The sequence below is a fragment of the Electrona antarctica genome (genome assembly GCF_951216825.1).
Source record: "Electrona antarctica genome assembly, chromosome: 1".
Classification (NCBI taxonomy): domain Eukaryota; kingdom Metazoa; phylum Chordata; class Actinopteri; order Myctophiformes; family Myctophidae; genus Electrona; species Electrona antarctica.
In genome coordinates, this window is record NC_136806.1 from 14233147 (window position 1) to 14257790 (window position 24644).

At 44.3% G+C, this 24644-nt stretch overlaps 1 protein-coding gene across 1 annotated transcript in view; it reads left to right on the forward strand.

The window, feature by feature from the left end:
• The window catches only part of st3gal5 (ST3 beta-galactoside alpha-2,3-sialyltransferase 5), a gene marked incomplete at its 3' end in the record, with an annotated part of 57654 nt that overhangs the window by 11929 nt on the left and 21081 nt on the right, over nt 1–24644 (forward strand). Inside the window, exons 2-3 of the mRNA XM_079492702.1 lie at nt 3438–3549; nt 15239–15377. Of these exons, the coding sequence (XP_079348828.1) occupies nt 3518–3549; nt 15239–15377 (171 nt within the window). The 5' untranslated portion in view covers nt 3438–3517. The remainder of the gene's footprint in view (nt 1–3437; nt 3550–15238; nt 15378–24644) is intronic.

The window sequence follows — 24644 nt, forward strand, 5'->3', positions numbered from 1 at the left end:
GGAAGCCAGTGGAGGACGGGGGTGATGATGTGTCTGTCCTGGAGGAGATGGGAAGCCAGTGGAGGACGGGGGTGATGATGTGTCTGTCCTGGAGGAGATGGGAAGCCAGTGGAGGACGATGTGTCTGTCCTGGAGGAGATGGGAAGCCAGTGGAGGACGGGGGTGATGATGTGTCTGTCCTGGAGGAGATGGGAAGCCAGTGGAGGACGGGGGTGATGATGTGTCTGTCCTGGAGGAGATGGGAAGCCAGTGTCTGCCTCGTATGCAGGGACGTGCAGAGAGTGTTAGAGAGGCAGGGGCTGAAATTCCATAAGAGGGCACTTTTGGACAAAAATAGCTGATCTACAAGCTCTCAACGCGTCGCGCTGCGACGCGTTGAGAGCTTGTAGATCAGCTATTTTTGGAGCGCAACCCAGCACTCTTTATCTACTGGAGATGCAGGTGTAACGACATGGATTTTTCTCGACGCAAAATGCTGTGTTCAAGTTCAGGAGACTTAGGAAAAGAAAGCCACAAAACTACATTGTTCTCGCTTCACTCTACTTCTCACTTTCTCTACGTATGTGACTATCCACCTGTGCTTGTCCAGAGTTCATGTTTCTCACTTTCTGTGCTTACTTCTGTTCTCACCTTACAAGTCGCTCTGGACAAGAGCGTCTGCTAAATGCCTAAATTGCAATTTGTTTATTGAGTTCTGTTACTAGGGAACAACAGGTGCTTTTTTTCCCAGGCAGGGCATAGCTGTTGGAACTAGGGCATTAAGCAACTAGTCGACTAGTTTACTAGTGCCCTCCATAAGAGGGCACTAGTTTTTACTAGTCGACTAGTAAATCCACTAGTCGACCTTGTTGGTACTAGTTGACTAGTTGATAAGAAAAAATATATTTTTTTTAATTTGTTTTACACAATAGGTAGTTAAACAACTAGTCGACTAGTAAACTAGGCAACTAGTCAACTAGTAAAAATGACTAGAAGTGAATGCCCTAGTTGGAACCGAAGTCACCAAGGCGTTGTCTATGGAAATAGTTAGCTCCTGCGTGGGGCGAGAAGAGAAGCTCATCTCCATATTCAAGTTTCTTTATGTAAATCAGTGCCCTACTTGATCATACCACACAGCAACTCGTTGACATTTTGCCCACCCTGAATATAAATCCTGCCTATATGCTTCTGCCTGATGCGTTGCCCCGCCTGGCTCATCCTTCTCTCTCTGGCCTTGTCTGTGACCCGCCTGGCTCATCCTTCTCTCTCTGGGCCTTGTCTGTGACCCGCCTGGCTCATCCTTCTCTCTCTGGGCCTTGTCTGTGACCCGCCTGCCTCATCCTTCTCTCTCTGGGCCTTGTCTGTGACCCGCCTGGCTCATCCTTCTCTCTCTGGGCCTTGTCTGTGACCCACCTGCCTCATCCTTCTCTCTCTGGACCTTGTCTGTGACCTGCCTGCCTCATCCTTCCTTCTCTCTCTGGCCTTGTCTGTGACCCGCCTGCCTCATCCTTCTCTCTGGGCCTTGTCTGTGACCCGTGGGAAGCCCCCGTAGGCCAGGGGTTCCCAAAGAGTGGGCCGGGACCCATTTGTGGGTCACGGACACATTGTTATGTGTCTCTTTTGGGTCACAAGTCTGAAGAGATGAGTGCTAGGGGGTGAGGTGGAGTCTGAAGAGGTGAGTGCTAGGGGGGTGAGGTGGAGTGTGTGTGTGCGTGCGTGCGTGCGTGCGTGCGTGCGTGCGTGCGTGCGTGCGTGCACAGGGTCAGTAGCCTCAGTGTCAGCGTGCATATAGAGGAAGAGAGTTTCTGTTCTATGTTAGTTTATGCTGTGATGTCATCATAGCTGCTCGACAGGCTCGGCTTATTATTAGTGTCTGTTTTTCAGGCTCGGCTTATTATTAGTGTCTGTTTTTGAAGCTGTCCTAAAATGTTGATGTCCGGACCTCTCAACTGTGGTAATATTTGAGGTGTGTGTGTGTGTGTGTGTGTGTGTGTGTGTGTGTGTGTGTGTGTGTGTGTGTGTGTGTGTGTGTGTGTGTGTGTGTGTGTGTGTGTGTGTGTGTGTGTGTGTGTGTGTGTGTGTGTGTGTGTGTGTGTGTGTGTGTGTGTGTGTGTGTGTGTGTGTGTGCGTGCGTGCGTGCGTGCGTGCGTGCGTGCGTGCGTGCGTGCGTGCGTGCGTGCGTGCGTGCGTGCGTGCGTGCGTGCGTGCGTGCGTGCGTGCGTGCGTGCGTGCGTGCGTGCGTGCGTGCGTGCGTGCGTGCGTGGCGGGAACCCCTTTTGGTGTTAGCATTATGTTATGCTTTAGCTATTGAAAAATAGCAGATCTACAAGCTCATAGCGCGCCACCGAGTGGCGCGCTACGAGCTTGTATTATGTTCCTTAATGTGAGATACAGTCAGAAAGAATCACAGCAGTGAGATACAGGGCCAGACAATGGCATCTTTGTATGAGGAATGAAATGTGAACTGTCTTGTCTGTCACAGAGACGTTTCTGTGGCTACCAAGGTGGGGGGACTCTGTTTAACCCGTTTAGACCTGACGTCGAAACTTTAAAAAAAAGAAAAGTCTTCTAAATCATGAGTCATGACAATTTTCTGAAAATGTTTCTATATCAGTGGTTCTCAATATTTCATGTCAAGGACCCCCAAAAATATATGGTTCCAGGGACCCCCCAGCAGCAAATATTTGAGTTGAAAACGTTCGCTCTGAAAGAATATATATTCAAAGATTCGCGCCACATTTTCACGATTTAAAAAAAATAGCAGACCTACAAGTTCATAGCGAGGCACCGAGTGCCGCGCTATGAGCTTATAGATCTGCTATTTTTCAATAGCTAAAGCATAACATAATGCTTTAAACACCAAAATGGGTTAAATTAAGGGGCGCTAGTCCCCGCACGCCTCAAGATTTGCCATTGACAATGAACGGAGAAATGATGTCAGAATTCCACTAATTATGACGTAATTTAAATGAAAACAACGCCATTGATATTGAAGGGAAATATTATATGTAAACGAGCAAATCGGCTAACCAATCACATGTTGGTGGGAGCGCTTGGCCAATAAGGGACCACCTTATGTACCTTATGTAGCAATGTCAAATGTCCGCTAACATTAATTGATGTACGATGACAAGAGTGCCCCTCATTTCACACGGGTGTGATTTTTTATTAATTGTTAGCTGTTTAATTGAATTACTTAACGATCGGGCAATCGATTAACGATCAACTATCCCTATAGATAGTGTGCTGAAAACAAATCTACAAGCTCGTGACATGTTGTGCGAGCTTGTAGATCTGCTATTTTTCAGCTTATGGTAAATGGCAAAAAAAAACTAAATGTTATGATTTATTCATAAAATAAATCACCGGCCTAAAATGTTGATGATGTCCTCATAAGTATAGTAATAAAACCCTATCTCTGTGCATGCGTGTGTGTGCGTGTGTGTGTGCGTGCATAGTGCCAGTAGCATGAGAGGCAGGGTGCAGCAGAGAGGAACAGAGTGGCGTCGTGTCCTCACAAGAGAACAATAACAGCAACATGAGGCTGCCCAAAGTCTGCAGAGCTCACAGGTAATGACACACACACACACACACACACACACACACACACACACACACACACACACACACACACACACACACACACACACACGCACGCACACACACACAACTAGTTGCATTGGTGTGGACTTATTTCCACCATCCACAGCATGCTATTGTATTCAACTAGAGGCTCTCCCCCGAGATCATCCATACTATTTGTTCCATTCTGCAAAGCTCAGCCATCACAGCGCAAAGTGACATAACTACTCAATCTCAAAACTAACAATTGAGTAGTTGTGTCACTTTGTGCTGTGGGGAGAGAGATAGAGAGAGAGAGAGAGAGAGAGAGAGAGAGAGAGAGAGAGAGGGGTTACTAGATATGAGAGAGGTTAGTAGATGTGATTTGTATATATTAGATTAATCAAGAACTGATTACATACAACGTTTGGTGTACTCAACATGTCCGGGTTCACATTCTTAACCCCCGAATTGCTCCCGAGTGCACACTCACTGCTCCTAGTTGTTATAGGATGGTGTAAACTCAAAAGGATGAATTTCACCTATGTGCATATATAGTATAAAACTATAAATACATATAATAAAAAACAAAAACAAAGGAGTGGGGACTTTTTTTCTGCAGGGAAAAAGTTCCCTGGATCTCAGACTCTCTGACGGGAGAAAAGAAACAACAAATTCCGTGAGTGTGTGAGCGATGTACAGAGTCACGTTTCCTTCCTGGGAACGCACTTGGCATCATGACAACTTACCTCAAACGGTAACCTTCACCTTGTTAAAGCTGCCAGTTCTCCCTGGTGATCTGAGCAGAACGAAACAAAGACTTCAATTGTCTTCCTGTTCATTGCGTTTCCTGGGGAAGGCCTTGTGGCTTCTCAAACTTTTGTGTCTCTCAAGGACGATGTTGATGTTTTATGATTGATGTATTTGGCTGCAGACCCCAATACCCCACCATCTGAAAATACGTTTGTGTGCTAAATACAATTGTTGCAGTGTGACGCGTTTTGAGCTTGTAGATCGGCTATTTTTTCTACTTGCGTATGATATAGAATGACGAAGTAGGGCATTAATTTACAAAAAAAATCTATAATAATAATAATAATAATAATAAAAAAAAAACAGATAAGAGGTTTCTCTGCCTGAGTATACGCAATGTGGGCCTCTGGAGTGAGTGTGGAACTATAGTGGCCCTCTGGAGTGAGTGTGGAACTATAGTGGCCCTCTGGAGTGAGTGTGGAACTATAGTGGCCCTCTGGAGTGAGTGTGGAACTATAGTGGCCCTCTGGAGTGAGAGTGGAAATATAGTGGCCCTCTGGAGTGAGTGTGGAACTATAGTGGCCCTCTGTCTGGAGTGAGTGTGGAACTATAGTGGCCCTCTGGAGTGAGTGTGGAACTATAGTGGCCCTCTGGAGTGAGTGTGGAACTATAGTGGCCCTCTGGAGTGAGTGTGGAACTATAGTGGCCCTCTGGAGTGAGTGTGGAACTATAGTGGCCCTCTCTATCATCAGGGTTGCCCACCAAAGTTAACCACAAGACCGCTGAGAGTTGTTGTTGTTGCATCGTTCCCTTATAATGCTGACACCAGCATCAGAAATGCCTCCGTATTAAAAACAGCCTGATGGTAGCTAGTGTTGTAGTTCTCGAGACCTGGTCTCGTCTCGAGACCGGTCTCGAGACCACATTTTCGTTGTCTCGGTCTTGTCTTGGTCTCGCACTTTTCGCCTTTTTTGTCTCGCGGTCTCGTCTTGGTCTCGCCCCTCATTTGTCTTGGTCTTGTATTGGTCTCGCTCTTCTCGCCTTTTTTGTCTCGCGGTCTCGTCTTGGTCTCGCCCTCATTTGTCTCGGTCTTGTCTCGGTCTCGGCCAATTGTCTCGGGTCTCTTCCCCCACCGAGACCACTCGAGACGAGATGCAAAACGTTCTATTATCAACCCGATCGCAAGGACTGAGAGTGAGAGCAGCCCTCAGCCAACATTACGGGAGATTCTCCGCCTCTCGGCCGACACGCTGTATGCCGGGCGCTGCAGCGTAAGTTACGCATGCAGCGTAAGTTACAGCGTAAGTTACGCAAGCGGCTTTTTCGTTTCAATATTGTCTTAAAAATATTTCTACGAACAGTGCAAGGCTGCAAGCTTTCCGGGTGTTTTTTTTATAATGTGTGTGTGTTGTGTTGTAAGTTGTTGTAACTTGTAGCCTGTAGTCGTTTTAATAAACGAGGTTGAGCGGTGATCTGAATACTGAATAGTGAATAGTGATCTGAAAATAGCCGATCTACAACTCACAACGCGTCGCACTGCAGCGCGACCTATGCATGAAGCCTCGCCTCGGTTTATATTTCGTCATGAGAAGAACCGCCACCTACCTGACGTTACGTCCACCTTATGTGATCAGGCTATAATAAAAACGATCATGTGTAAATCCTTTGTTGTATACGTGCATGCCTCATTGTTGGTTCACAGTACACTACTACCGATTTATTTACTAAAAGGCTCAAACAGCAGCAACCAAAACCAACTATTGTTTTAATTTGAAGGTGAGCCATAGCCATCTGAAAGGTATTGGTCGGAAACTGTCAAACTGACAGACAGTGAGTGAGACAGGAGGTCACAGTTCACAGGTCAATGCAGTGCATGCGCATTGCGCATGGTTTAATTGTGTGTACAAATTTACTGGTCAAGAAGATGTCGGCTAATTCAGCTGTTATAATGTTTGGCTTTGTGGAACACAAAGATTACATTTGCAAGGTTACTGGGGGGAAAAAGCACAGTGCAAAGTGCAAGTTTTGTGGAAAATCATATTCGGAGACGGCAGGAACAACATCCACGTTTGCCCGTCATCTGTCAAGAGCCCACAAAGAAAAGTAAGTATGATAGCTAAGCCTATAGTTGGTTTATTGTCATGATGATGACGTTTGCTGCAACACTGATGCAAACATGTGTGGTACTGGTATGTCTGTGAGACTTTGACTGATTGATGAATTAATAATTACCATACCATTCACATGCAATTGTTTCAGTCATTAAAGTAGCACATTGATGTGCTAGCTACAGTATAATAGTTGTTCCCTGTCATTATAAAGGAGAGTAGTTTTAAGTTTAACTAGTGTTCATTGACATTGTTCTTGTCTGTAAGGAACATTATACTCATCCATTGTTGTTTGGTCTAGGTTTACCATTGCAATGTAATTCTTTCAGTAAAAATAACTCATAGTACAGAATTGAGAATTCTATGAGTTAGAGCTATTGCTCTGCCATTCATTAAAACATGCAAAGATTTTTTTAAATGTCAAAATAAAAACAAACCCAAACAAACAAACTGAATTTACATATTACATTATTAAATGATATGTCAGATGGGTGTTATTCTCAGATAGTTTGATCACTGGAGGCTAAGATGTTTGCATTTCAGACAGACTTTCATAGCGGCCATGAGACACCAGATTAATAGCTTGATAATAAGAAAATGTATGACTGATGCATTGTTGGGATAATATTAAACTATTAGCCGTTTTGTTCAATTAAAGTGATTAAAATGTAATGGGAGACACAACAATCAAATTCAGCCTGAATGGAAAAATGGAAGATTAACAAATCATTAACAATGTTATTATATGGTTACCTGTGCAGGAAATAAATGAATACACACAGACAACAACTTAACACACTTTAAGGACTGCTTGTGCTTATTGTGAATAGTTTCATATGATCGGAAATCTCATAGATCAATCCTCCTTTATTTCAGGTACTCGGAGTACAAGTCAGGGCCACAGAGAGATGACACACAGCCAAGTGTTTCATCCTTTATCCAGACTGTGCAGATCTACAATCCAACTTCTTTAAGACAACGAGCCATCAGTGAATCCATTATTAATGACCTGATAATTGGATGCTCTCTGCCACTTTCTATTGTGGAAAAAAAACATTTTAGACACTTCCTTAATGTTATAGACAGCAAGTACACACCCATCTCTAGAAGCACCATCAGTGAGAAGCGGATACCTGTCCTGGTCAGCAAGGTCAAAGAAACCATTGTAACTAATCTGGAGAGCCAGCCATCTGTGTCAGTTACAGCTGATATCTGGTCGGATCGCAAGCTACGCTCCTTCCTCGGAGTGACTGCCCATGTCTTCTGCAAGTCAGGTGGTCAGTACGAACTCGAGTCCTACCTGCTGGACTGCAAACGTTTCACAGGCAAACACACTGGAGATAGAATTGCTTCTGCTTTTGAAGAGATCATTGAAGAATATGGTATCCGTAAGAAGATCAGCTATATCATAACGGATAATGCAGCCAATATGAAATGTGCTTTCAAGGTTCAGTTTCCACAACAGCATGAGCATACTGATGAGTCTGACAGTGAGGAGGAGGACACGAGTCATTCAGAGGAAGATGTAGAGGTACCTTGGTCCAGAGGTGAACGTCTGTCCTGTTTTGCCCACTCTTTACAGTTAGTGGTCAATGATGGCTTGAAAGAGGTTAAAGCCATCTCTCTGGCCATCGCCAAATCAACACAGTTAACGAGTACACTGCATCGTAGCACACAGTTTAAGGATATGTTTGAGGAGGTGTTTGGTGCCAACAAGACTATTCCAGCTGCAAACAGTACTCGCTGGAACAGCACTTTCAAGCAAGTTCAGGGTCTGACAGCTTTGGATCACAAAGACCTCACAGACATGTGTAAGGAAGATTTTAAAAACATAGTTTTTAGCACCCGTGAGTGGAACCAACTAAAAGAGTTGACTGTGATTCTGGCACCATTTTCTGAGGCAACAGACCAAACAGAAGGTGAAAAGTCTGTTACCATCAGTATGGTGGTGCCAACTGTTCTGGACCTGAATACACACCTTCTCAAGATGGAAGAGACCCGGTTGGAGTGTCGGCCAATAGTCAAAGCCCTACGAGCTTCTCTGATGAAAAGGTTCTCAGGAATCTTTGTTAAAATAAAAATGGCAGAGGAAAGTGGAAGAGAAGAACCTTTCAATCACAGTGTCTACTTTATTGCCACAATGCTGGATCCACAGTTTGGTCTCAACTGGGTGGATCTGGATGTTATCTTTGATGGGAGTGCAGCATCGCAGAAGAAGAGCAGGGACGAGCTGAAAAATACACTCACAGGTTAGTAGTGTAGTACTACTGTATATACATTATTATACAATATTATCTCCCTCCCTCCCTCCCATTTCTTGTGTTTTGGTTAAATATTTTAAAACAGTATTTTGTTTGTTTTGTTCCTGTTTTTCAGACACTTTGATCCTGGAGGTGGAGCACATTGTGGCCGAGCAGAGTGGAGACCAAAGTGACGCTGCTGACGCAGTAGCTGCTGAGGAAGTGCACGGTGACTCACCACCGGCAGCGAAATGTCCACGTCTCTTGTCCCGCTACAAAGCGGTGAAAGCGCACAGAAAACAGAGTTCAACAATCCAGGACAACCCAAGTATCGCATCACAAGTAACACAGTACTTTGATACAATTGAGAAAAATGATATTGATGATGCCATTGCGTTCTGGGTTGAAAACCAAGAGGGATTCCCCCAAATGAGCACTTTAGCCTTGAAGGTTCTGTCGGTCCCTGCCTCCTCAGCACCGGTGGAGAGAGTTTTTAGTGCAGGAGGCATTATTATGAGACCCCATCGTGCTCGCTTGGGTCACACCATGCTGTGTTCGCTTGTGTTTTTGAAATGCAACCACGCTTTACTGTAATATGGCTACACATAACAGTCATGATGGGTTCTGTGTTGAAAACCAAGAGTCGTGTTACATTGATTAAGACTACCTGAGGCCAATTCTAAAAATGCCCTCTCAATCAATAGTTATCAAACGTTTTTTTGCCAAGGAATCAAGGTCGTCCATAATTTGGCTGCAGACCCCCCCTGAAAATATTTTGAGACAGAGCGGGAGACAAAGGGTTGGAGGGAATGAGGACAGAAAGGAGGAATGTGTAATTGTGTACTATATGGCTCAGCAGCTCTAGAGAGTCACCATGTACTCTCAGACTCAGGTTTGAATTCAGGGCATTTGTTGTGTGAAATGATGATCCTACTGCTGCTCACACACACACAGAGAGAGAGAGAGATCACTAATTGTTATTTGCCAGTTCTAAACCAATGTTCTAAATCCTAATTTTTCTGAAACACTTTAAATGTTGTTTTTTTGTGGTTAACTTCAAATAAATGTTGGTTGAGAGGACAGTTGTTTTGATGCGTATTATTATGCTTGATATTTAAAATAAATATTTGAATGAATCATGCTGTGTAGACAAGTATACCTAATTTTGAGCTGTTCCAAAGTAAGTAAAATCTATTTGCAGTGTTTCAGATCAAGATTGTTATCTGTACCTATCAAATAAGAGGGAAAAATGGTCTTGGTCTCGGTCTCGGTCTCGACCTGCTAGGTCTTGGTCTTGGTCTTGGTCTCGGCCCCTAGGCTCGCAGCGGTCTTGGTCTCGGTCTCGGTCTCGACCTGCTAGGTCTTGGTCTTGGTCTTGGTCTCGGCCCCCTAGGCTCGCAGCGGTCTTGGTCTCGGTATCGGTCTCGACCTGCTAGGTCTTGGTCTTGGTCTTGGTCTCGGCCCCCTAGGCTCGCAGCGGTCTTGGTCTCGGTATCGGTCTCGACCTGCTAGGTCTTGGTCTTGTCTTGGTCTCGCTTTAGGTGGTCTCGACTACAACACTAATGGTAGCAGCCAGGTGGCACACAATGGTAGCAGCCAGGTGGCACACAGCCACACACAGCCACAAAGAATGTCAGCATTTTGGCAATATCTTTTTACATTGGAAACTCCCCTGCAGTGAAACGGTGTATGAGGGGTAGTCTAGTCTTACAGCTCTGTTACTCAACCTGTAGCCTCGGAAACCCAGACGTTTTTATTTCCAGGGAGAGAAAAAAAGTCTGGGTCCGAGTCCACTTCAATTCGGCATATAGTGTAGCGCAAAAATCACTCACTCTCTGCTGATTTCTGATCGTCTGCACCTTTGTTAAATTGACACACACACGCACACATATACACACACACTCCTCTCTCTCTCTCTGTCGCTCTAATTAATTAGTCTCATGTCTAGCAGCTGCGCATAGTTTCTCCCGACGGATCCTGCCGGGAGAAACTATGCCATAAAAAGTATAGGTGAGTTCCAGGCTACTCAACCTGTGGTCCCGGGGACCTTATTGATGGACCACGAGGATACTGCACATGAGTCCCCCAAAACAATTGACAGTGATATTTGAATAATATAAAATTTAAGCTGCATTATGTAATTTTCCTCTTCTGCCCCAAATTTGAACCCGGGTTCCTGCTTTTTGCTGCTTGAAAAGCATTTAGTTTAGCCTCTAGTAGCGGCCGTAGTGGACACTTTTTTGTGATTGGCTGCCTCTAGTCTAGGCTGCCTCCAAGCCAATGGGAGAGGTGAAACCCATAGTCTGAACGCCATAAAACCCACACTCTGAACGCCGCAACGTGAAGCCTTATTGGCTGCATACTCTGAACGCCGCAACGTGATTGGGTGCATACTCCTGAGGCAGAGGCTGGGCCACACAAACTGTTCATAAACGAGACCTTTCCGCAGCTGGCAATTGTGACTCTTTCTTTCTTTCTTTCTTTCTTTCTTTCTTTCTTTCTTTCTTTCTTTCTTTCTTTCTTTCTTTCTTTATTTCCCTACCATTGAGCTAATGCCTGCTTGCTCAGGGGATAAATTGAATCCTGACCTTCAGTTCAAAACATGTTTCTGCCTGACACACACACACACACACACACACACACACACACACCCTGATGTAGCGCTGAAGCATCATGTGAGCACGGGGAGAGAGAGAAGTTATTATAATCATTACCTACAGTGCATGCCTAACAATACACCTACTGTATGTGCTGGTGACTAGCGGAAGTTATTATTATAATAATTTCCTAACAGACGTACAATAGTGAAGTGAATATCTGTGCTCTGCTCGGTCAAATGTCAAAACTGTGTGTCTTGGTGTTTCACAAAAAGACAATCTTTGATTTCATTCCCAGCAAAACAATTAATATGGCATCGGTTTAACCACCTTAAATTGAGCTATTTTCAAGAAAAGTCTTGGACATTTTTTAACCAATCTTGGTTGGGAGTCCATGGTACAAAATAGATGTTTCTTCCGGGCAGCAATGATACAACAACAACAATAATATGCTAAAATACGATTATGTAACAATGACATGCTCTAATACTGACAACTAACTGAAGGGATAATCAAATCAAATTAAAACAGTATATACTCCTGGCTGCTCTGTAGAACTGATGTCTGTGCATGAAAATACATTCCATTCTTATTGTAATCTGTCATGTGAAAGGTATGCATGCACCTCACACAACACACACCCTCTCTCTTTCCACCTTACCAGAACAGTGCTTTCCTGTGTGTGTGACTGTGTGTGTGTGTGTGTGTGTGTGTGTGTGTGTGTGTGTGTGTGTGTGTGTGTGTGTGTGTGTGTGTGTGTGTGTGTGTGTGTGTGTGTGTGTGTGTGTGCGAGTTGGTCAAACTCACGTTGTTAAGGTCAGGTCAAGGTCTCTCTGTCTCTCTCTCTCTCTCTCTCTCTCTCTCTCTCTCTCTCTCTCTCTCTCTCTCTCTGTGGAACGCGTGTGAATCGTGGAACCGCACCTGGGTCCTGGCAAAATTAAAAATTGGGGCATATTTTAATCCAGAAATGACAGATGTCACCATGGGCAACATACTGTACACTATGTCACCATGGGCAACATACTGTACACTATGTCACCATGGGCAACATACTGTACACTATGTCACCATGGGCAACATACTGTACACTATGCTAGAGTTGTTCCCATACCGATACCTTGGCCGTGGTCGTGGCGGAGACGCTCAAGCTGCTGACCTGCTTGTTCGTCGTCCTCCTGCAGAACGGATGTCCATTCCTCTACGACAGCGTGGCGGTCCGCTACGTCGACACGCTGAGGCTGCTCGTCCCCGCCTTCCTCTACGTGCTGCAGAACAACCTGCAGTACGTGGCCGTGTCCAACCTGCCCGCCGCCACCTTCCAGGTGACCTACAGCTGAAGATCCTGACCACGGCGCTGTTCAGCGTGCTGATGCTGAGGAGGTCCCTGTCCCGAGGCCAGTGGGGTTCCCTGCTTCTCCTGTTCGCCGGGGTGGCCATCGTGCAGGTCCAGCAGCACGGCGGCGGCCCACCCAAGGATCCGGGGTGGCCACCGTGCAGGTCCAGCAGCACGGCGGCGGCCCACCCAAGGATCCGGGGTGGCCATCGTGCAGGTCCAGCAGCACGGCGGCGGACCACCCAAGGATCCGGGGTGGCCACCGTGCAGGTCCAGCAGCACGGCGGCGGACCACCCAAGGAGCCGGCCTTGGATTCGTCCGGCCAGAGCCCCGCCGTGGGGTTGCTCGCCGTGCTGGCCTGCTGCGTGTCGTCGGGGTTCGCGGGCGTTTAATTCGAGAAGATCCTCAAAGGAAGCTATGGTTATAGGAGCCATCTGCATGTACAGTACACTACACTCCGTTCCTTCCAGAGAGGTACCTACGGATGTCACTGGCTCAGAGGTTGTGCAGGATGCTGCTATACGCACAATAGTGGTGACGGCTCATGGCAGAATCATCTAGAAAAATAATTCTTAAAAAGACAAAAGAGTGGCCGCACACACTGATGTGCAGGGACCGTGACAGTGTATTTGTTTTGCCTCGAGCATAGTGAAAGAAAGTCAGCTATACAAGGTGAATACTAGAATGTGTCTGAATAGAACAACATGTTTTATTGCTAATAAGCAAAATAAAGCAGAGCAGTATGGGTTAGCACCCCAGCCTGTGTCCTCCGTGAGGAGGAAGCCCAACAACCCTCGGTGAGGCCTGTAGGACTAGGGCCATGCAAGCAGCAAGCGGAGCCGCAGCACCATTGCCCTGCGGAACCATTGCCCACCACTCCTGAATAAAGTGTCTGGTGCTGAGACTCTGGTGCAACGCACAGGTCCTGGGCCTGGTGAGAGCAGGAGTGGACCAGGTGAGACGTAGGAGGGGCCCGGACAGGAGTCAACCCACAGAGCCTAGTCCTTCCATGCGCCAGAAGCGTACCTCCCAGCCCTGGCAGAGTAGTTCTGGAGTAGTTCCAACGGATTGTGTGGCCCTGGTTTTTCCCTATAGTGGGTCTGATCGAGGGTAGCTACTGGGTCGCCTGAGTGAGGGGTATGATGTTGGTAGACCCGAAACCCCGTTGACCTCAGGATACATCACTGAGGATACGTCCCAGGTGTTGACCTCAGGATACATCACTGAGGATACGTTCCAGGTGTTGACCTCAGGATACATCACTGAGGATACGTCCCAGGTGTTGACCTCAGGATACATCACTGAGGATACGTCCCAGGTGTTGACCTCAGGATACATCACTGAGGATACGTCCCAGGTGTTGACCTCAGGATACATTACTGAGGATACGACCGCTCCGAGGTCGCCAGATTTGACCTGGGGGGAATTTGTTTTGGTACGAGCGTCTTTTTTTTAATGTAATTTGCAGACAGCTGCTTGTCAGTTTTGAACGTGAACAGGGAATGGAGACGTTTATTGTCTGATGGTACGTAGGTGTAGTACGTTCCTATGTTCATATTTTAACTTTTAGTGTTTTTGTCTTCATAAATGAATGTCCTACTTGAGCAAGTATAGTACAAAAGTAGCAGATCCACAAGCTCGTTTACTTTTGCTGTTTTTGATCTGACACGATTTGCAAGCAATGTTGTGGAACTGGAAAGCCTCCACCAAGCTCCACCCAAGTGAGCAGATTTGGGCAGATTGCTATGGGTGACCTAGCCTGATCCGGCTGAGCAGCATCACTGAAATATAAACAGGGAAACGGAACAAGACACCAATCGTGACATGTTCAAGCTACAGACGAGGAGCGTGTGGATATGGAGGATACAGAGGGGGCTTCTGACGATGAGGTAGGCCAGGGTGTTGATATGGAGGATACCGAGGGGGCTTCTGAGGATGAGGTAGGCCAGGGTGTTGACATGGAGGATACCGAGGGGGCTTCTGAGGATGAGGTAGGCCAGGGTGTTGACATGGAGGATACCGAGGGGGCTTCTGAGGATGAGGTAGGCAAGGGTGTTGACATGGAGGATGGGGGGGCTTCTGAGAATGAGGTAGACCTGATTAGAGGACTGAGGATCGGTGGACTTTCTGATCCTGATTATGAGTGGGATTACTGTGATTATGAGTTGGAGCATATACAGATGCTTAATTTAGACTGATGATTCTTGGTTCACCTATGACCTTGTGTTGTCCTTGCTTACTGTAAATAGCTCTGGATTAAATGCCTAAATTGTAATTTGCAAAAGATAAAAGATTATCATCTCTTTTCTTTCTTCGTTTTTGTATAATTTTACAGAAAGTTGCATTTTGGGCAACCAAGCTTAAATCGTGTGAATGGGGACCAAAATAAGAAATAAAATAACACTTTACTTAAAGGTTGGATTTACAATGCAGTATAATGCACATTTATAATGCATTGCATGCAACAATCGTCATCATAAGCCTTACCATAACGAGTGTTAAGTGCATACATTATAAATGCAATTATAAGGCATTATAGACCCGACTTTTGGTAAACGTGTTACCAAAAACACGCTCCAACGTCTAGTATCGAACAGATCGAAATCTCAAATGGACTATAACATCTCTCCCTGTCTCTCTCTCTCTTTGTGTGTGTGTGTGTACAGGCGTGTGCTGGTGCCTCTCATGGTGGTGGTGGGTGTGGTGAGCTTGGCGGTGGTCTCTCTGCCGCTCTTTGAGACGTCGGACACGGAGACCACCAAACCCCTGGCCCTGGAGGTGGAGGTGGACCCTGAACACAGACAGGTACGACTGCAGTACAAGGCATTGACCCCTTTAGGCCTGAGGTCGATTTAAAAAACATTTTTCTGAAAAACCCATGTTTCTATGTCAGTGGTCCTCAACCTTTTTCATCTCAAGGACCCCCAGAATTATCTCTATTGGGCCACGGACCCCCATCTCAAAATATGTAGTTCCAGGGACCTCCCCAGAAGCCAATATTTTAGTTAAAAATGTTCGCTCTGAAATATATATTCAAAGATTTGTGCCACATTTTCACGACTTTTCAAAAATAGCAGACCTACAAGCTCGTAGCGCGCCACTCGGTGGCACGCTATGAGCTTGTAGATCTGCTATTTTTCAATAGCTAAATTATAACATAATGTTTAAAACACCAAAAGGGGTTCCCGCCCAAAATGGGTTAAAACAGTGGTTTTCAACTATTATAGATGAACTCTTGAGAGCGTCAAATGAAACCAAATGGACCCGTACATTTACGCTCTCAAGAGTCATAATATTGTTAAATATCTGCATTACAAGTCAGACGTCTACACAATTTGAAGAATTGTTATTTTCATCAACGTTTGCCTGTTATCTCTAATGGTACCAACATCAATACAGCATGGAATTGTGCACAAAATCCTATCCAACTTCTGAGAGGCTAAATCTCATCAAATGGTGGTTCCGTGGCTCAAATGCCCCAATAAATAATGGACCTTGACATGGAAAGGGTTGAAAACCAGTGCATTAAAACACAATAGATTAACCAATTTAGACCTGAGGACGAATCTTTAAAGATGGAGTGCCACGATTTTTTTCCACCCTAAAACATGATCATCAGGTATTATTATAATATAAGGAGGAAGAACTTGTTCCAAAAAGTGTACAGTATTTGTTCAAATCATGCTTTTATGTGGACACGCCCACCAGTTCATTAAGTACGCCTGGTTTGCCTGGTGGGTGGTGATGAGTGGTGATCCACCTGAACTGAAGCCGCACCCACAGCTGTAGTTGATAAAGGGGGAGGGGTTAGGGGAGGGGCTGATAATGTGATGTCACTATATTACTGTTTATATCATTGGGCCGTTTGACTGTCAAGGGTTCAGCCTCCAGGAAGAAACCCTAAATACAAAGTTAATACACCATTGCACATAAAAACGACTCCAGGGTGTCTAATGAAGTACTGTCACCTCATAGACACATGAAAAACTGGAAAAATACAAAAATTGTGGCACTCCATCTTTAACCATTATTTTAAACTTTAGCTGTTGAAAATAAGCAGATCTACAAGCTCATAGTGCGGCACCGAGCTTGTAGATCTGCTATTTTTGAAAAAAAATTAAAATGTGTGCAAATCTTTGAATATATATTCTTTCGCAGCGAATGTTTTTGACTCAAATCTTTGCTTCTGGTCCCTGAACAACATATTTTCAGGTTGGGGTCGGCGGCCAATTACATATAATTGTTGGGGTCCTTGACATGAAATAGTTTGAGAACCACTGATGTCATAGAAACGTCATGATTTAGAAGACATTTGTAGAATCTGGTGCCAGGTCTTAATGACACCTTAACCCATTGAAGCCTGACGTCGAAATAAAAAAAACATTCGCTCTGAAAGAACATATATCCAAATATTTGTGCCGTATTTTTAAATTTTTTCAAAAATAGCAGACCTACAAGCTCGTAGCGCGCCACTCGGTGGCGCACTATGAGCTTGTAGATCTGCTATTTTTCGATAGCTAAAGTATAGCATAATGCTTAGTTAAAACACCAAAAGGGGTTCCCGCCCAAAATGGGTTAAACACAATAGATTGGTCTTTAACACGATAGAATACAATAAAACGTTTCTGTCCTGGAACCTTCGTCACTGCTATCATAGCACTGACGGTCCCAGGACCCAAAGTCTTCCTTCCTTTTCTGCCATTTTTCCTTGTTTTTGAGACCAGCGCACCTGCACTCCACTGTTTGTCTCCACCAGGCCGAAGGCATGGGGAGAGAGTATGTTTTGCACTCCGTCCGTCCGTCCGTGTGTCCGTCCGTCCGTGTGTCCGTCCGTCCGTGTGTCCGTCCGTCTGTGAACAGCTAATTTCCAGAACGGCCTGTTATAGCGCCACCAGGAGGGCGCTTTGTGCAAAACAAGTTTTTGGACAGTACACCTACAGATTTTGTCCAAACATCACGCAAATTGGTACACAGTCTCTCTAGAGCCATTCAACGAAACAGGTCTTTCAGATTTCTCAGACTCCATCCTGATTGGCTAAGATTGGCTTCCAAAGTTCGCAGGAGTGCTCAGTTTCAAACAAAATGCTGCACATCATGAACACATTGTGTGATTTCCGTGAAAATCTGCACGCACATTCCCACTAGGCCGAGGAAGAAATGCCACGTGAACATTTTCAACTCAGCCTCATGGTGGCGCTATAACTGGCCGATTAGTGTTTTTACCACTAACTGCACGGATCTGTGTAAAACTTTGTATGCACACTCCCTAGAGGCCAAGGAAAAACCTTTGCCTGGAATTTTTCACATCTGCTCTTTATAGCGCCACCAGGAGGCCGACATATGTAAAACACATTTTCTAATATTACTCCTTCATATTTTATCCAAATTTCACGCAAATCGGTACACATGCTCTCCATAGTCATGTGATCAAGACGGGTTTGTTTGATTTCTCATAATCCACCCTCATTGGCTACGATTGGCTTCTAAACTTTTCAGGAGTAGCCCGCTTTGTACCTGTTTTGTACACATCGCCACAACTACTCAACGCAGTGTCCCATTGCGGTGAAACTGCATGCATATTCCCACTAGGCTGAGGAAGAAATGCCACTTGACAGTTTTCTAATCAGCCTCATGGTGGCACTACAACAGGCCAAGCCGCGTCTCGCTCGCACACACAAACACACACACACACACACACACACACACACACACACACACACACACACACACACACACACACACACACACTTATATTACTCCTAAACATTTTGCCAAACATCCCACACACTCCTATCCTCCTGGTGGAGACCTGTGCCCAGAAGGGCACTTTTTCTAGTTCCACTCTGCTTTGGGGTTAATTTGGATAGCACAGTGAGCATTCAGTGAAGTTGCTTTGAATAGAACATCATGGTCGTTTTCACATGGTCATCTTTCGTAAAGGACAATCCAAATGAAGTTGATTTGAATGGACAGTCAAATCCAGTTTATCAAGCTGTGTGACAGCCTCATGCAAATGACCAGTTGAACATTGTGTGTAGGAGGAGGACCGATTCGCTTCGCTTCTCAAAGCCAAGGACCTGCATCACCATCAATACTGCATCAATTTAGAAATACTTGTAAAAGTTCTGAATTCAAAATGTATTGTACATTGTATTGGTATCAAAATGTACCAAAAGTATAAAGTACTCATTGTGCAGAATGTCACGTTTCACAAGATGTCAAATGTATAAAATGTATAGGAAAATCCTTTGAAAATAGCAGATCTGGCCTGGGTCGGCTTAGCGGTCCAAGCACCTTGGCTGGTAATCCAGCATGACATTGTGACGCGGGTTCGAGTCCCGATCCCGACGAACTTTGCTGTGTGTCTCCTCCCCATCTCTCTCCCGGTTATTCATTGCAATGAAGAAAAATCGCTATGATGATCCGCGACGGCTTGTCACCGTTGGCGAGCACGGGTTGAATGCATGCTTCAAGCCGGCCGGACCACCCAACCATGCGCTATACATAGCGATTCTCATAATTTCAATAGGCTTACATATTAAATCATCAACATACTATTTCACATGAACAATGGTGAAACTAAGATATGGGGATAATATTATACATTGCAATGAAATCGCATCGCGTTTTCATTATAATACTGCTGGGTTGAACACACCGTCACAGCCTTGCGCTGCAATTGGCTAAAAGTTGAAATCCCCCCCGACGTCCCGACTATTAAACTAGTGGATATAAACAGTGCATTCAGCCAGAGGGGGCCAAAGGGAGAGTGTGCTGTTGCAGGAGAACACCTCAGCATCATAATATAGGGAAAGATAGAGGGAAAAAAGGCCAAAATATACATTTATATATATTTTAAATTTTGGCTGAAAACTTGTCTATATCACCTTTAATGGTGTTAATTTAGAACGCCAATGACTCGTCTTTCTGGCTGAATCACGTTAACTATAGAGCCATGAATTAAATAAAAATCAATTTGTCTGCACTTATTTTTACAATTTATAAGCAACTCAACTGCTTTTGATTTGGCTCTAAATTAATCGTGCAACTGTTGAGAGCCCAGCCTTTAGGTGCATATATACCTCCATAGATTGATTACTTTATAAACAGTTTGCAGAAAAGAGCACAGGAACGTAGCCTACAGTTCAATACAAGGTCTGCTAAGAGGATTTTATAACCCAAGAAAGCACTATGGCTTGTTTCCATTAGGGTAACTGGGGTCCTTCATATTAAATTAATCTGAACATTAACTCTTTGAGAGTTTCAAGGATTTCTATATAGTTTTTAGACTTCTCTATGGCAGAATGGCGTTTTTGAATGATTTATTGAAAATTCTCTGTTGTGAATGTGTGACAACGAAAGACCTTCTGAGAAAGCTTGGCTTGTCTGCTTCCAGGAAAAAAATGAACTGAGTTGATAAAATGTTTAGTTTTTGTGTTGGAAGCCATTTAAAAGAGCCTGCATTTACACTGGGTAGTGTTTCTAGGACAACAAAAAAAGTTATGCCCGGTTGAAGTTTTATTTTCTAAATAACTTTTTTTCTGCTGGGCGTACATAGCCATGCAATATCTAATTTTAAAGGGTGAGTTGTCTAGTTCAATTAAAATAAAATAAAAAGTTTCTCACATGTACCACTGTAGATATTTTGCCATCTATAAATAGCATGGTCAGTCATGATCAATCTGACCTATCCAGCTAAAAGTCCCCCTAGCTCTGAAATGGAACATCATATAAACTCAATTCTTTTTGGGGGTAAAATTAGACATTCTAACGCACATTTTGATATATACCATGTTTACATAGTCTTACCAGTACCTTGTCTATTCATGCATGTATCTCAAAAACCTGTTGTGAAGAAACAGTTTTGATAAAAAACACATCCAAGGACATTGTTTTGATATGACTTTGTGCCCATGATATGTATCAAAATATAGACTTGAATGTATACTGTATTATAACAAAAAATTGGGTTCTTACCATCTACCGTTACAGAGTAAATCACAGTTGAAACTCGCTTAGTCAAACCATAAACCTCAGAATAGTGAACAAAATAGCCATGACAGGTCTAACTCATTGTAAAAGCGTCTTTTATTTTTTATGACTACTAACATAATACAATTATAATAAATATTACAGAAAATAAATAGGCCTACATACAAAACAGTTGTCCCCAAACTCCCCAGTGTCCCCAAACCACTGCATTCCAGTTGTTCTTGACGGTGTGTGTGTGTGTAGGCTAAAAATAAAAAAAAAAACTGAAATGAATGAATGCATCCGGTTCAGTGTCGGAGAACTCCATCGCAGTCTTGACTCTTTGTCTTCATCATCATCATCATCATCATCATCCTCCTCCTCCTCCTCCTCCTCATCTGATGCCAGTTCTAAATATATAAAAATAAACATTTAGCTGTAGTCAGCCCGGCCAATAGCCAGTTGGGGGGGGGGGGGGGGGGGGGGGGGACGTAGGCTATCTGACATCATCGTCATCATCATCATCACACGGAGAGACACTAAACAATGTACAATCATGATTGTATACAATATACAATGAATGCGATTATCATGCAAGCTCAGACGTCAATGAAACGTCATACAGATCTTATATAATACGCTACTGTTAGCTTCACTCCCCGTCCCCCCTCCGATCCTTGTAGCAAGGTCACCACGCATTGCTTCAGTAAACGATGCATCTTTGTTCTCCGTCTTTGTAGACAGTAAATAAAAGGAGCGAACATTACTCTAAAGATCAGATCGCCTATAAGGCACGCTACAATATAAAATACTTGTACTGCCATGCGTGCATGCCTGCTACGATACATTTGTACTGCACCAACCAACCGATCGACACCAACCCCCCCTCCAGCCATTAGCCAGCACCAATGCACCAACCCCCCCATTAGCCAGCACCTTTGGTGCTGGCTAATGGCTGGGGGCCATCGTGGTGAGTCATTCTGGCGTCATGATCTGACTAGTAGTAGTAATTATCCAAGCATCTATTTGTAGCGATCATCTTATGATTTCTGATCACTATAGAAGGGCATTTTCTACAATAAGATTACCTCAAAACATTCCGGGTTGATCGTCTTCTTCAATGGTTTCCCGGTATAGCTCATCGGACGACGATGGGGAGACAATGAAAAAAGGAGGGAGGGAGCAGCGAGTCTCGCTGTAAGCTACTCCGCCTGGAGAAGGCGACTGGGATGCGTATGGATCAATACTACTACCACAAAACTCGCTCAAATAAATAGTACTGCTTTCAACTTTTTCTGCTAGAAAATCGCTCGGGCGAGACGGCAAAACAATAAACTATGAAGACTCCCTCTGCCCCCACTGTTTACAGGGGGTGGGACCAGCTTCCAATGGCAACACGTACACGTGTGTCACGTGACACGGGTTTTCTGGGTAATGTAGTTGGAATATAAGCTCAGGAATTTAAACAGCGCTTCGGAGCATATTAATATGTTTAGATTAATCAAAAACTCTGAAGACGCCAATTGGCGTCATTGATCATTTACGGAATTCTGATGAAGACGCCAATTGGCGTCTTTCACCTTCTAAGGGTTAAAGACACAACATTTGTCACCACAACAATATCATTATTGCAATGTGTACTGTATATTTAATATACAGTACAAATTGCAATATACAGTACAAATTGCAACAATGATATTGTTGTGGTGGCTAGCTGGTGGTGAAGTTTAACCCATTTTGGGCGGGAACCCATTTTGGTGTTAGCATTATGTTATGCTTTAGCTATTGAAAAATAGCAGATCTACAAGCTCATAGCGCGCCACCGAGTGGCGTGCTACGAGCTTATAGGTCTGCTATTTTTGAAAAATCGAAGAGCGACTGACATAGAAACATAGCTTTTTCAGAAAACTGTCAGGATGTAGAAGACGTTTTTAGAATCTGATCTCAGGTCAAAATGGGTTAAATAATAGTGCCACCTCATAATTGTAAAGTGCAATTACAACTAGAAAAAGTGCCCTTCCGGGCACAGGTCTCCACCAGGAGGATAGGAGTGTGTGTGATGTTTGGCAAAATGTTTAGGAGGATGTTTTTTTTAATTTGTTTTTGCAACAATTTTCTTCATTTTGTTGAGGAAATGCAGAGCCAGATCACTCATAGCATCTCTGAGGATAGAATTCTGGATGAGCAGGACATGTGCAGCATTTTGTACAAAACGGGCCACTCCTGAAAACTTTGGAAGGCAATCTTAGCCAATCAGTGTACAATCTGAGAAATCCAACAGACTCGTCTTGATCACATGACTACAGAGATCATGTGTACCGATTGCCATTTCTTCATACGCCTTTGATGGCAATTGGATGATTTGAGGCATTTTGTTCCAAAAATGTGTTTTGCAAAAATCAACCTGTTGGTGGCGCTATAACAGGCCAATGTGAAAAGGGTGGGATATATTCCTCAGCCTAGTAAGAAAATGTGTGAAAGATTTCACGTAAATTGCATGCTGCGTTCATGATTTGAGGCTTTTGTTCAAAACGGGGCAATCTTGCAAACTGTGAAAGCCAATTATAGCCAATTAGGATGGAATATGAAATATCAGACAGATCCGACTTGAGCACATGACCATAGAGATACTGTGTAACGATTTGTGAGATTTTTGGACAGAATCTGGAGGAGTAATATCAAAAAATGTGTTTTACAAAAGTCGGCCTCCTGGTGGTGCTATAAAAGGCAGATGCGGAAAATGCAGGTCAAAGGTTTGTCCTTGGCCTCTAGGGAGTGTGCATGCAACGTTTCACGCAGATCGGTGCAGTTTTAGGTAAAAAATGTGAAAAACTGCTGGTACTGTACCATACTGTACTGTACTGTAGCATACTTTACTGTACCATACTGTACTGTAGCATACTGTACTGTAGCATACTGTACTGTACCATACTGTACTGTACCATACTGTACTGTACTGTACCATACTGTACTGTACCATACTGTACTGTACCATACTGTATCATACTGTACTGTACCATACTGTACTGTACCATACTGTACTGTACCATACTGTACCATACTGTACTGTAGCATACTGTACTGTAGCATACTGTACTGTACCATACTGTACTGTACCATACTGTACCATACTGTACTGTACCATACTGTACTGTAGCATACTGTACCATACTGTACTGTAGCATACAATTTACAATTTAGGCATTTAGCAGACGCTCTTAATCCAGAGCGACTTACATTAAGCAATAACAAAAGCATGGCATACATCACATATATAAAACGTAGTTATCATGAATCATGCGTAGACTAAGAACGTAACAGTGGAGTATCTATGTAAACTATACATACTATACTATACTATATAATATATTATACATGTGTACTATAAAGTGCTATGACTACATGAAGTGCAATTCTAGAGCTGTCTACGTAACAAGCTATAAGTCTGTTTAAAAATCTAAGTCTACATAATGTGCTATCTAAGGGGCTAGGCTAGGGCAAGTGCTACGGGCCATGGTGGAGTCTGAAGAGGTGGGTTTTCAGACTACGGCGGAAGATTGGGAGTGAGGCTGCAGTTCTGACTGTGATGGGAAGTGCATTCCATAGTTTTGGAGCCAGAAGGGAGAAGAGTTTGGGACGTGTGGAGCGTTGTCCCGGCGTTTTTAGTGAAGGTACCTCCAGCTTCCCTGCGTTGGCTGATCTGAGTGCGCGGTTGGGTTTGTAGGGTACGATCATACTTGTGAGATATGGGGGGGCCATGCCTTTGGTTGCTTTGAATGCCAGCATCAGAGTTTTGTATTCTGTGCGGGCAGCGACCGGGAGCCAATGGAGGGAGCGGAGAAGGGGGGTGACGTGTGAGAATTTTGGCTGGTTGAAGACCAAGCGGGCTGCGGCATTTTGGATCAGTTGGAGGGGCTTAAGTGCACATGCCGGTAGGCCAGTAAGGAGGGAGTTACAATAGTCAAGTTTTGACAAGACTGTTGTCTGGATTAGGAGCTGGGCTGACTCCTGGGTGAGGAACGGTCTAATTCGTCGTATGTTGTAGAGTGTAAACCTACAGGATCTAGTGACAGCTGTGATGTGTGTTTTGAACGAGAGCTG